The sequence below is a fragment of the Leptodactylus fuscus genome, chromosome 9 (genome assembly GCF_031893055.1).
Source record: "Leptodactylus fuscus isolate aLepFus1 chromosome 9, aLepFus1.hap2, whole genome shotgun sequence".
In the NCBI taxonomy this organism is placed as follows: Eukaryota; Metazoa; Chordata; class Amphibia; order Anura; family Leptodactylidae; genus Leptodactylus; species Leptodactylus fuscus.
The window spans coordinates 56,947,290-56,962,397 of record NC_134273.1 but is presented as its reverse complement, the minus strand read 5'-3'; the positions used below and the strand labels follow the sequence as shown (position 1 = coordinate 56,962,397).

The 15,108-nt window shown below is 38.0% G+C and overlaps 1 protein-coding gene across 2 annotated transcripts in view; it reads left to right on the top strand.

The window, feature by feature from the left end:
• Nucleotides 1–15,108, top strand: part of KCNT2 (potassium sodium-activated channel subfamily T member 2) — a 574,767-nt gene that overhangs the window by 254,295 nt on the left and 305,364 nt on the right. For both annotated transcript variants that reach the window (XM_075287704.1, XM_075287703.1), the window contains exons 10-13: nt 4,344–4,508; nt 5,530–5,666; nt 9,620–9,683; nt 10,335–10,443. In XM_075287704.1, coding sequence (XP_075143805.1) covers nt 4,344–4,508; nt 5,530–5,666; nt 9,620–9,683; nt 10,335–10,443 — 475 coding nt within the window. The remainder of the gene's footprint in view (nt 1–4,343; nt 4,509–5,529; nt 5,667–9,619; nt 9,684–10,334; nt 10,444–15,108) is intronic.

Below are 15,108 nucleotides of genomic sequence, written 5' to 3'. Positions count from 1 at the left end.
CATCCAAGAGTCATAACTTTTTAAGGACTTACTGGATGAGGTTGTGTTTTTCGGAAGAATAAATGCAATTCTGCTATTTTCGGAGCTTCATTTTAACAGTGTTTGGTGTACAGTAATATTAATTTAGTCTGTGGTTCACTAAACCCTTCAGTAAGAAAATTTGTATAGTTTTGCTTTTCTACCTTCTAATTTCCATATTCCCAAACTCATAACTCTTATATATACACCCAACCACACAAGCAGCATGCCTAGTAAATAAGCAGTATGGCATATATATGCAGGTCTCTTGGAAGATCCCAAACAATGGCCCAAATTACCATAAATGTAAATGCTTTATTGAAATAACATTAAAGGGGTTTTGCCATCTCACTGCCATCTCAGTGTCTCAGCAGTCTGGCTGCAGTCTTTTCATCTCCCTTCCTGTATTGTTCTCCCCCCTCCTCCCTCTTGCTAAACGAGAAGTCTCACACCACTTATACAGATGAGATAATATGCAGATGCTTGTACAGAATAGACTCAGTGTTATCTGTGTATTTACATAGAGAGCTAACAGACCAGGCTTTATCAGAAAACTGCAATTAGTTGAACGATTGTTCTGCCAGCGGAGCAGTGAGTAAGTGAAGTCACTCATCCTCTAGGTCCATGGTTATAGCAATGCTGTGTAAACAATGGGACAAAAATATTGTCACAAAAAAGGAGAACAAAGTAGAATTTCTAAAGCAATATATTTAGGAAACATCTTAAATTTGCATAAGGTACCAGTACAGGTAGGGTCCTTGAGATGGGACAATCCCTTTAAGAACAAATGGATATGAAGAGAAGTATAAAAGTCCAACAGTGGCCAGGTAAAAAATGACCCAGTAAAAGTAGCTGTATATATATCTCAGGCTTCGTTCACATCTGCCTCTGCCTCTCCACATGAAATCAGTTTTCGAACCGCCTCAAAATCCTCAAAAACTGCTTTCAAATGGTTCGTTTTAAAATCCATTGATTTAAGTGAGTTGTAAAAACCATCTGCAGTTCTGCATTTGGAAGATTTCTCTCTGGTATCTGCTCTTTTGAACAGAGAGAAAAGTCAGACTTGCAGGACTTTTTCTCCATTCCAAAAATAAGGGTTCCAGACGGACAGCAACCAAGCCATTTTTTTTTTTTTTTAACAATGAGGTCTATGGAAAGCGGAATACAAACGGATAGCAATGTATCTTTGTCAGTTTTGTAATCCATTTTTTCCTCTGTGTATTCTCAGAATGAAGCAAAGAAAGGGGAAAAGAAAAAAAAGCAGATTGGGCAAAAACGGACACAATCGGATCATAAATGGTCCATTTTTTGATCTATCTACTATTGACTATCTGTCAAAAAGATGGATTTTGGTATCTGCTGTGTAACTGTTTGGAATTGTTTTTGTACAAAACCATTTTTCTCTTAAAACGGTTTGCAAGCAGATGGTCACCAGGCGCAGGTGTGAACCTAGCGTCAAATGCAAAAGACAGGAATACAATCATAGCACATATTAAAGGATTTATATAATATAATGCACATTTCCACTGATATACACTCACCGGCCACTTTATTAGGTACACCATGCTAGTAACGGGTTGGACCCCCTTTTGCCTTCAGAACTGCCTCAATTCTTCGTGGCATAGATACAACAAGGTGCTGGAAGCATTCCTCAGAGATTTTGGTCCATATTGACATGATGGCATCACACAGTTGCCGCAGATTTGTCGGCTGCACATCCATGATGCGAATCTCCCGTTCCACCACATCCCAAAAATGCTCTATTGGATTGAGATCTGGTGACTGTGGAGGCCATTGGAGTACAGTGAACTCATTGTCATGTTCAAGAAACCAGTCTGAGATGATTCCAGCTTTATGACATGGCGCATTATCCTGCTGAAAGTAGCCATCAGATGTTGGGTACATTGTGGTCATAAAGGGATGGACATGGTCAGCAACAATACTCAGGTAGGCTTTGGCGTTGCAACGATGCTCAATTGGTACCAAGGGGCCCAAAGAGTGACAAAAAAATATTCCCCACACCATGACACCACCACCACCAGCCTGAACCGTTGATACAAGGCAGGATGGATCCATGCTTTCATGTTGTTGACGCCAAAATCTGACCCTACCATCCGAATGTCGCAGCAGAAATCGAGACTCATCAGACCAGGCAACGTTTTTCCAATCTTCAATTGTCCAATTTCGATGAGCTTGTGCAAATTGTAGCCTCAGTTTCCTGTTCTTAGCTGAAAGGAGTGGCACCCGGTGTGGTCTTCTGCTGCTGTAGCCCATCTGCCTCAAAGTTCGACGTACTGTGCGGCGTTCAGAGATGCTCTTCTGGCTACCTTGGTTGTAACGGGTGGCTATTTGAGTCACTGTTGCCTTTCTATCAGCTCGAACCAGTCTGGCCATTCTCCTCTGACCTCTGGCATCAACAACGCATTTCCGCCCACAGAACTGCCGCTCACTGGATGTTTTTTCTTTTTCGGACCATTCTCTGTAAACCCTAGAGATGGTTGTGCGTGAAAATCCCAGTAGATCAGCAGTTTCTGAAATACTCAGACCAGCCCTTCTGGCACCAACAACCATGCCACGTTCAAAGGCACTCAAATCACCTTTCTTCCCCATACTGATGCTCGGTTTGAACTGCAGGAGATTGTCTTGACCATGTCTACATGCCTAAATGCACTGAGTTGCCGCCATGTGATTGGCTGATTAGAAAGTGTTAACGAGCAGTTGGACAGGTGTACCTAATAAAGTGGCCGGTGAGTGTATATGCTCTTCCTTATATTTTACCGTGGCTGACATTGTCTAGTGTGCCATGAAATTAAAAACTTTGCACAATTTCATATCACAGAGTAAAATGCTGTCTTTTCAATATGTGTCTATGTGGCGCTACCCAGTGGCTGTGTTATTTATTGCATGTCTGTCATTATTATAATGTCATGAAAATGTATTGAATTGAGAAACTGAGTCCTTAGGCAAATTAGATCTAAGTTAAGGGTGGACACATAAAGTATGTTTGTCCGTCTGCCGAGTGATGTAAGGGTTTTTTTCTTGCAGAGTAATCTATACTTTTAAGGGTGGGTTTAAAGAACCCTTATTTAATGTCTGTTACTCTCATCCATTCCGTGATGAAACAAAAGGACATTAAATGGCAGATGCAGACACAACCCCCTCCCTTTTTTTTTACATTACAGTCAATAAGAGTGGATGCAGACTGAGGAGGCTCCTCTACTACCGTTATCATCAGTTGTTCATCCTATGATGTATGAGAGCAATGAACTTCAATAATAATAGTGTGAACATACCCTTATTGGTATCGAATTGGGGTGTAGACAAATGATTCCTTTTTATGCCTTCTAGGGACATGAGGGGACCAAAAAAAGGACCTCCTTAATAATTGGTCAGAAACTACAGCCATTACTGACTCTGGTATCTTAGGAGTTAAATGAGCTATCTAAAATCACAAACATTGCCGGCTACTATCAGCTATATAATGTACAGAAAATAGAATTTAAAAAAATTTACAATTAGAAAATAAAAACAGATTTGAACAAAGTAATAGATTTTACTATCAACAATCAATAAATATAAAATAACTTTGTTACATACATTTATTATTAGTAGATTAAGATTTTTGGTTTTAACATTTTCAATCGTGCTACCTTTATTTAAAGAGGACCTTTCCCGACTTTTGGGCACATGCAGTGTTATATACTGCTGGAAAGCTGACAGTGCGCTGAATTCAGCGCACTGTCGGCTTTCCCGATCTGTGCCCGGTGTAAAGAGCTTACGGTGCCGGTACCGTAGTGCTCTATGGTCAGAAGGGCGTTTCTGACCATTAGCCAGAGACGTCCTTCTGCCTCGCGGCGCCAATCACGCTGTGCTGTGGAGTGGGGAGGAACGCCCCCTCCCGCTCCTGATAATGCTCGTCTATGGACGAGCTGTGTGAGCAGAGGGAGGGGGCGTTCCTCCCCGCTCCACAGCACAGCGCGATAGGCGCCGCGAGGCAGAAGGACGTCTCTGGCTAATGGTCAGAAACGCCCTTCTGACCATAGAGCACTACGGTACCGGCACCGTAAGCTCTTTACACCGGGCACAGATCGGGAAAGCCGACAGTGCGCTGAATTCAGCGCACTGTCAGCTTTCCAGCAGTATATAACACTGCATGTGCCCAAAAGTCGGGAAAGGTCCTCTTTAAGGCATAAAATATTTTACTATTTTTATTATTCATTTATTAGGTTTTTGGAAAGTATTGTGCCAGCAAACCCATTGTCAGTAAGAGTAATATTCTGTGCTCATGGGTTTATCTCAGTTCATGTTTTTTTAATACCTATTAGTTTGAGCAGTTGGCCTATCTGTGGATGGAGAGGCAAAAGTCAGGAGGAAACTACAGCCGACACCGAGCACAGACAGAAAAACATGTGGTGTTATGTGTCAGTTCTTTGAAGATTGATCTACTAATGGATTTCCTAAATGAATTCTATGCACACCCAAGGCTTCAGGTATTTTTTTAACCATTGCTGCCCCTTAGTATTTCTCTACCTTATTTCTGGTTAAAGAATATGCAAATAAGACTTGGAAAAAAGGAACTTGCTGTAGCACCAACTTTTGGAAGAATACTCCCTATAGATCAATGCATATTTGACCAATGTTTTAGACCGTCAGCCAGTCACACAGTGAATGTGTTTTAGACACAGTCAGCCAGTATCCTGCTCTACCTTGATGAGAGCCAATAACCTCAAAACAATTGTATGCAGATTGGTCCCTCTTCCTTTTGGGGGCGTTATTATGGCTTGGCTATAATCCCAGATCATGCCATTAGGTATGCATTGATCTATATGAAGCCACGTTCCAAAAGCAGCCACTAATAGCAGCCTTTCTGAATTATAACTTATTTTTTCATTTCTAAAGAGATAAAAATGCAGACAATGATATATCATATTGGTAGGCTTATGTTCTGAAACAGTATTGAGCCCCCAGTCCAGCCACAAAAAGGACCACTAAATTGAATAGCTCTCTACACCATTTGTGGGACATAATTTCTTAGTGGAGTCTATTACTTTTTGGATTGCTAAGGTAATGCTGGATTTACACCTGCACTCATTGCCTGTTCAGGGATTCCATCTCCCATTCCGTTTGAAAAATGTGAACTTTTCTCTCAGAATTTTTGTGTGGAAATCGGGCGGAAACCCAACAGACCCCATTATAGTCTGTGGGGTCCACGAGTTTCCGTGGGTAACCGCTTTTTAAGCAGATTAGGTTTACGTTTTTCAGGTCCCCAAGCGGTCTTGAAGAACGGAAACCCAAGCGCAGGTGTAAACCTAGCATAGAGAAATATTGTCAGTGAGGAGATGACATAGGATGAGATGCCTCTAATGAAAACAGCATTGGTTCCAAAGAACTATCTTCTAGAATCTTTTGGAAAATGCCATGTAACACTTTGGAATACACAAATGTGATAAAACACATCAACTATTGAGGTATAAGTGGAAACTTTATTATTCTCCCTTCTATTGAATACAGGATTATTATGTTGTCATTTTATGCCCCACGGAGATGGATGTTCAAGTCAGGCGTGTTCTTCAGATCCCAATGTGGTCTCAAAGAGTCATCTACTTACAGGGTTCAGCACTTAAAGATCAAGATTTATTAAGAGCAAAGTAAGTAAATAGTTAATCTATGTTAAGTCTTTTTATTAGTTATTCAATACCAAAACATTGTTCTGCTTTTAATAATTATTTAATATAATGTATTTTCAATGATAATTATTAGATGTTCAAGTTTAACATGGAATACTATAAACTCCTCTTGAAAATTCGCAAGATAAAAGTTGGTGTTAGAATTGCCCAAAGGTAATTCCCAATAAAAGCTGCTAGAGAAAGGGAAGACAGAGGCAGTGAGCCCTAAACCTTGGCCAATCCCATGTTCCTACCTATTTGTTGCAACCTGTCCTAATGAGAGGGACAACTGGACGACAAACCGTACTCTAGATAAGTGATACACAGAACAGGACAAGGCAACACAAGAGGAGTCAGCAAGCCAAGGTTCAAATCAGAGAGACAAAACAGTACCAAATCACAATCCAAAAGAGTATTCAGAAAGCAGAGGCCATTATATACAATACAGGGGCAAGGGAAATGCTTAGCAAGGCCAGACAGACACAATAACCAGCAACTATGTGCGGGCTGATGGCCAGTTTAAGAAAGTCCAGAACTCACCCCAGGGAGAGAGAAAAGAGAGACACAGAGTGTACTAAGTGCAGTATTGTAGGAGAAGATGTTGGGATATCTAGATAATAATTGCAGTAACAGATGGCCTCTCACCTTGTGGGGTTGTGTACGTCACAACACCCTATATTGCATGTAGATAACAAGGTGGGGGCAGCAGCCGTTCAACCTGTTTCCACCAGACGAGGAGGAGACAATAGAAAGCAACAATGTGGACCTAGGTCCACCACAGGGACAGTAAACAGTAACCTTTTATTGAGATGAATAAAAAATAAAAAAACGACGCATTTCTAAAAGCCAACTAAAAGCCCTTTCTCAAATGCGAATTTGCAGGTCATGTCAGTCCAGATGCGCTTTTCTGTTTTTATTCATCTCAATAAAAGGTTACTGTTAACTTGGATTAGTCGACCCGACCTTCCTTCAGGCCACCAGTAAGCCCAGACCCCCTGTGGTGGACCTAGGTCCACAGTGTTGCTTCCTATTGTCAGAACTCGCCCCAGGCTTGATTAGCAGATAAGCTGCCAATCACAAGCACACAAAAGTTAACCCTAACAGTGCCAGCACCGAATAAGAAGAGTCCAGGAGCAGGTATTCATGAGCAATCACGCCTTCTGCGCCATATAATGAGAGGACAGCGCAGGAGTTCCAACGGGTGGGGATGTACCAGTTGGCATGAGTGAAACCACATGATTTTAATAAAATATCTTATGGCTAGGTGGAACTACAATTGATGCTAATACATATCTGTCTACTCTTATCTGATTTCCAATTAGGTTAATGACTACAATTTCTCATGAAACCAATTAAAAATAAAATATAACAGCATGCCATCAAAAGCCTTGAAAGTCTGCAAACCAATCCACCAGCAGCACCACTGGGTGGTCACACATACGGTCATGAGCAAAGTCAAGTACACCCTCTTGAATTCAGTGCATTGAGATTTATGGGCTCTAATTTATTCACTGCAATCTTAAAGTCCCACAACAGTATTTCAGTTTGGTTGAGGACTTTACCTGGATCATTGCAACACTTTGATTCTTGTTTTTTTTTTCAGCCATTCTGTTGTGAATTTGCTGATGTTCTTGGAATCATTGTTCTGCTGCATGGCCCAGTTTCTGCTGAGCTTTAGCTGTTGGATAGCTGGTCTTGCATTTGACACTAGAATATACTTGGTTTACTCAGTGACTGCAAGGTGCTCAGTTCCAGGGGCTGCAAAACAAGACATAATCTGTCCAGCACTGTGCTTGGCATGAGGTGTTTGAGGTGTATAAAGTGTTCAATTTTCGAGCATCTTAAATTTGTTCTTGTCTGCCCAATAGACATTGCTCCAGATGCAAATTTGCAAACTTAAGCCCTGTTGCCATGTACTTTTTAGAAAAAAAAAGGAGCATTTTCTGCAAACCCTTCCAAACAAGCCATACTTATTTACTTATTCCATCTGTTACTACTTGTACTATCACAAAAATGCTAACTGTGGTCTGTAGAGCCTTATATGTAGCTCAGGGGTTTTGGCACTTTCACTGAGCATGTCATGGCCTGACCTTTGGGTGAATTTGTTGGAACATCCACTGTCCTGAATGTCTTCCATTCATGAATAATTTCTCCATGTGGAATGATGGACTTTGGAAATGGTCTTATAATGATTCCTAGATTAATGGGCATCAACATTTGCTTCCTTAGGGTCATTGTTGAAGTTTATGTTAACACATGGCACACTGCTTTAGACCAGCAAATTGCAAGACTTGCCTTTGTGTAGCTGATCACATTTGCTAATTACCAATTAATCAAGGTTATTTGATTAGCAGCACATGGCTGCTACTTACCCTCTTAACGCCTATGGAAGCAGTAATGGTGTATATAATTTTACATGCACCACATTTACATTTTGGCCTTATTTTTGCTAAATAAATAATAATATGGTGCATTTTCCTTCTGACCTTCTAAAATAACTGATTTATTTTAATTATATCCCGATATGTAAAACCATAGGATCCAAAGATGTTAATTGTTTTTCTCATGAGTGTATCTATTGTTTCAGAAAAGTTGCTTAACTTAATATACACAAACATGGACATGTCCAGGCAAGACGACAGTTAAGGGAGGATGCATCTATTTTTTTCAATGCATTTCTAGAAAATATACAGAATATCATACTGATGAGCGAGAGTCATGGGTCCTTGGATATGCAAATTTCCAAGAAATTCTTTATATGTTGTTAAAAGCTATTCATGTTGTTGCCCAAATTAATAGAACTTACTATTAGAATGTAATTCTAAACTGCCTAATGTCCTCATCGGTAATCCTAGCACCTCCACTCTTGGGATCGTCACACAACAGGGAATTGCCATTCCCCATTCCAGGCTATGACCCCACATTACAGAAACACAGGGTTTTTGCCTGCTACTGAAACGCAGCAGAAAAAAAAACAACAACGCTGTTTTACAGTACCAGTAAACTGAATGAGATTTTGGCTAATCCCATCAAAATATTACAGAAAAAAACAAACATGGCAAATAAAAACCAGAAGACAGAAAATGCACACTCCTGTGTATGGGACTGTAGAAATGAATGGGTCAGTGTGCTATCCGTGAAAAATATGGTGTGACAGTGCATATGGCCATGTGCATGATGCCTCAGTCTGTAATTTGTATGAGGACGGCTGGGTGACTAAGGGAGCCTGCAGGAGTTTACGCTTGCTCATTCTGAACGTAAAACTCGTTTAGAATGAGCGGCGTAAAAAACAGATCCTATTGACTTCAATGAGTGCTGGCATACGCGTGCTACCCATTGAAATCAATGGGAGGCTATTTTACCTATTGCTTTCAATGTGATATGCGCGTATTGATTTCAATGGGGAGCGTGCATATGCCGGCACCCATTCAAGTCAACGGGATCTGTTTTTTACGCCGCTCACTCTGAACGAGTTTTATGTTCAGAATAAGCGAGCGTAAACTCCGTGTGCAGGCTCCCTAATGCTTTTAAATAACTAAACCAATGCCCTTATCTGTCATTGCTTAACTCTGTTTGGGGTTTCCGTCCCCGTTCAAAAAATGCTGAGAGAAAAGCTCTGCATGCAGTGGAAACCCTGCGAACCCCAGTAAAGTCTATGGGATCTGGGGTTTCTGTGGGTAACTGCTTTTTTAAGTTGATTAGGTTTCCATTCAAAGGGTCCCCAAGCGGACCCCCCAAATCAAAACCTGAACGCCACTACAATTTAAATGGGGTATGTGACCCAGAAGTAGAATCATCCCACCTATATTATGTGTTGTGTAAATTGCAAGAATAAGAGTAATTCACATTACATTTAGATAAGGGAAATATATGTATTCATTTTTAAACCCTGTGTAAGCAATGTGGTCATAGTCAACACCTGCTTTTTTTTCCAGAATGGATGATGCAGAAGCATGTTTTATACTGAGCAGCAGATGTGAAGTGGATAGAACTGCAGCAGTAAGTAATATTGTTTTATTAACAGTATAGTTATTCTTAACAAATTGTAGTATTGCACATTATTGGCTGCCAGTACACATTACAGCAAAATGATGAACAGAGGCAGCATGTTATAGCTTGGTGAACACTAAGTCAACCAAAGTACGTAAAACCATTTAATGTTGCGACCAAATAATATGACTGAGGAATTGACATCACCATGTCTGACATATCAATCCTATCAAATATATGTTTCCATTTATAGGTTGATAAAATTGTAAGTTTTATAAGTATATATTAGAATTTAGTACTAGAGATGAGCGAGTAGTATTTGATCGAATACCTCGCTCCCATAGGAATGCGTGTAAGTGGCCGAACACCAAGAGGTTAAGCGCAAATATTGACTGAGCTTAACCCCTTGTTGTTTGGCCACTTACATACAGTACATTCCTATGGGAGCGAGGTATCCGATCGAATACTACTCAGTCATCTCTATTTACAACCATTGTATGATTTAGAAGTAGTGGTATATTTGTTTGTATTTCATTTGTTCCACCTTTAAATGTAATGTTTATTCTCAGCCGTCATGATCTGGTCATTATCATTGGTAGCAAATAGTAATGCAGACACAGACTATTAATGCAGCAAAATAATATGTGCTTTGTTATTTAGGACCATCAAACAATATTAAGGGCCTGGGCTGTCAAAGACTTTGCTCCAAATTGCCCCCTGTATGTTCAGATATTGAAACCAGAGAATAAATTCCATGTCAAATTTGCAGGTAATGTTTTATATTAATACTATTATTTCAAGTTCATGTGAATGAAAGCAAGAACAACATTAAACAAAGAAGCAATTTTATCCCACTTATTTTTGACTATTTGATTGAAAGCACTACTACTACTATTACTACTATTACTACTACTACTATTACTACTACTATTACTATTACTACTACTATTACTACCACTACTACTACTACTATTACTACTTCTACTACTACTACTACTACTACTATTACTACTTCTACTACTACTATTACTACTTCTACTACTACTACTACTATTACTATTACTACTACTATTACTACCACTACTACTACTACTATTACTACTTCTACTACTACTATTACTACTTCTACTACTACTATTACTACTACTACTATTACTACTTCTACTACTACTATTACTATTACTACTTCTACTACTACTATTACTACTACTACTATTACTACTTCTACTACTACTATTACTACTACTATTACTACTTCTACTACTACTATTACTACTTCTACTACTACTACTACTATTACTACCACTACTACTACTATTACTACTTCTACTACTACTACTACTACAATTATTACTATTACTACTTATACTATTACTACAATTATTAATACTACTACTACTATTACTACTACTACTATTGCTGCCACCACCTCTACTACTACTACTACTATTACTACTACTACTATTACTATTACTACTACTATTACTTCTACTACTACTATTACTACCACTACCACTACTACCACTACTACATCTACTACTACTATTACTACTACAATTATTACTATTACTACTTATACTATTACTACTATTACTATTACTACTACTACTACTACTATTACTACCACTACTACTACTATTACTACTTCTACTACTACTATTACTACTACACGAATTACTATTACTACTTATACTATTACTACAATTATTAATACTACTACTACTATTACTACTACTACTACTATTGCTACTACTATTGCTACAACCACTATTTCTACTACCACTACCACCATTACACTAGTAATACCACTACTACTATTACCACTATTACTGTTACTACTACCACTACTATTACACTATTAATATTACTACTACTACTACTATTATTACTACCACAATCACCACTGTTACTACTAATATTACCATTATTACTAATACTACCACCACTATTACTGCTACAGTCACCAATGGCGGAAGGATCCATATGACAGAGACTAGCAAACTTATATGGTCCCCTAACATAAAAGATAATCTTTATTAAGATTCATTATAAAAGAACCCAGATAATACTGAAAACAGGTGCACACTTAGTTGTATTGCAAGCAGAGTACAGTATATGCCCCATATAATTTTTTATAGTACTGACAACAAATATGTATAACCTGTAGTTAGTGTCTTATAGTATGTAGGGGACTAAGACAACATAGTAGATGACAGGTTATCCGAACCTTCCCCCAAAAAATCTTTTCATGCACAGGGACACACCTAAAAAGCGGGTCAATTGTGGTCTAACATCCTGTTCACACACCACTCCTAGTTTTCTGTGAAAGATGGTAAGTAGCCCTACTGACAGGTCCGGCTACCACAGCTTACATTACATTACATTAATCAGGTACCAAACCAAGGTGTATCCTGTACAAAATCTTTTCTTAATGTAGGGTCAGGAAATGCTGTTATAGCATAGTCCATCCACTGTATCAAAGTGCAAGTAAAACAGCAAAACAGCAAATATCACTATATGGCATATGCCAATGATTACATGTAATAATAACTCCTACTCTATGTGTTTCACTCCTGTGTCACCACTAGGGGTTTCTTAAGAGTATGTAGATGTCCATTTAAAATACAAATGCGCATTGATAGAATAATAATAATAATGATCAGTGGGATTATTCAGTCACTGGTAGATGACTCACACACTGTCCTATACGTTGTACTAAGCATGAACCTAAAACAGATCAAAGGAGGACAACCATAGGCTCTTATACATAACATTAACCATTACCATGCCAACCATTGTGGAATCTTAACCCTTTAGGTTATGGTTAAAGTGCAGTTATCCATCCAACAAATATGTATGTGTGTGTGTGTGTGTGTGTCTCCCCATTGCATCAGTCATAATTACTGAATGACAATATTAATTCATAATTATCCCTGACCATTCCAGGAGAGTCTATTGAAGTAGCAATTACCCAAATTGTATGGAGCACATACCGTCCTCTGCTCACAATACAGCAAAGTGTGCACCTGTTTTCAGTATTCTTTTATAATATATCTTAATAAAAGTTGTGTTTTATGTTAGTGCACTATTACTATTACTACTACTACTACTACTACTACTACTATTACTACTACTACTACTACCACTATTCCACTATTACTTCTACAACTGCTACTATTACTACTATTACTATTACTACTACTGCTACATCTACTACTGCTACTACTAATATCACTATTCGACTATTACTACTACTACCACTACTGCTACTACTACCACCACTATTACTACTATCACTATTCCACTATTGGTCCATTCACACAGAATAAACACACGCTCATTTTGGCAAAATACATGTGTAAAAAATACACGTGTAAAAAATACATGTGTAAAAATAAGACTCCCAAAATAAGACTCTTCAATGACATTTTTCTACACGTGTAAAAAAAACACATAAAAAAAATGTCAAAATACACGTCAAAAACACATCAAAATACACGTCAAAATACACGTTTAAAATGTCATTGAAGCCAATGGGAGTCTTATTTTTACATGTGTATTCTTTACACGTGTATTTTGCCAAAATGAGCGCGTGTTTACTCCGTGTGAATGGACCTTAACTACTACTACTGCTACTGCCACCACTATTGCTACTACTATTACTACTGGTAGTAATAATAATAATAATAATAATAATAATAATAATAATAATAATAATAATAATGCCTTTGTGTGCATTGCCGGATGTCCAATTGTAAAAGAAGGAACATAAGAGAATAGAAACATTAGGCAATACATCTCCATTTGCCCACTATGGTTGGCATTACACAAATAGATGCTAAATGCCACCATTTGATGATTAGTGTGCATAGCTCAATTAATATGCTGTAATGAATTAGGGCAAACAGTAATTAACTTAAAAGTGGCAAGTCAAGAGCAGGATAGAATGAATGAGAAAATAGATTATAATAGAGTTTTAGCTAGACATATTCTATATGCAAATGAGCAAATTACCTCCTATGGATCATTTCACGAACAATTTTCATTAAACTATAAAACTAATTATGGAGTTTTAAGGGCATTTTGATAATAATTTAATATGTTATGTTTCATTGCACATATGTGCAGTCATTTCACTGAACTCTAAACAAACGTGTGCATGGTTTTATTATATTACTCTAAAATAAAAATTATTATTATTATCATTATTATTATTATTATTATCATCATCATCATCCAATTCCATGGCACTGAACATTTAGGAAGTAAAGCCTTAAACAAATGAATAATTTGTATGAACTCACCAACATTCTATTTGCATTCCAACAAATCCTGAAAAATTAATATTTCCGGTTCAAATGGCAGAAATTCAAGGACATTTTTAAAAATTTCAAAAACAACTTATCAGTGTTCAATATTATAGCAAACCATATTCCTCTAACTAACAATAAAGATAATTTATTTATATTGTGACCCCAAAACTGCCAATTTCGTATAATTTATTTAGAAACATTTACAGAGATTTTCCAGGCTAAAAATATTTGTACCCCATGCATAGGTTTTTATCAAATTGTTAGGGGCTTGAAATACACCAGGAACAGCAATCATATATGTCTCTGCTGATACAAGAGAATGAAAAACAAAGAAAATATAAGGTAAACAAGACACTCAACATCTCCAAATTGAAAAAATATATACACGTTTTATTAGAATAAAATTTACATACAAAATTACATATACAATAAGATAAAACGATTGACAGATAGCAGCATAGGAATGTTCCCACAGGAGGTCAGCACAAAAAATGGGTAACTCACAACAAATGCACAAAAAAACAGCACTAGATGATGAATATAAGTGTAAGATTGCATACATTGCTCAATATAGTTGCTCACTTTACTGCTGTACGGTCTCCATTTACCAAGTTCATCTTGTCATTCCCAAACAGCCACTGCAAGAGACTCTGAATTCCACTGGTTTGTCGGAGGTCCAGAAGAACCTGTAGCTCCCCCACTTTGAGTTGGGCCTGTAGCTATTCTGTATGAAGCACAATTATCCTTCCTAGACAACAAATGTTCTACCGTTTAAATGATCCTTTGAGGAATAGTAGTGGTTTCTTTATGTGCCATCTTCTTGACACAAGCTGGGTCCAACAGTTCCTGGTGACGTTGGACTCGGGTCATGTCAAGAAGATGGTACATCAGCTTGATACCACTACTATTCTTCAAAGGATCATTTAAACGGTAGAACATTTGTTGTCTAGGAAGGATAATTGTGTATCATACAGAATATGATACTATATTGAGCAATGTATGCAATCTTATCAGCAGCAGAAAAATACCCATGCTCTTGGAAACAGCAATAGTATCGAAATTGGACAAGCTGATCCAAAGTTGACTCCCTACATTATTGACATTGCAACGGTTGCGCAGTT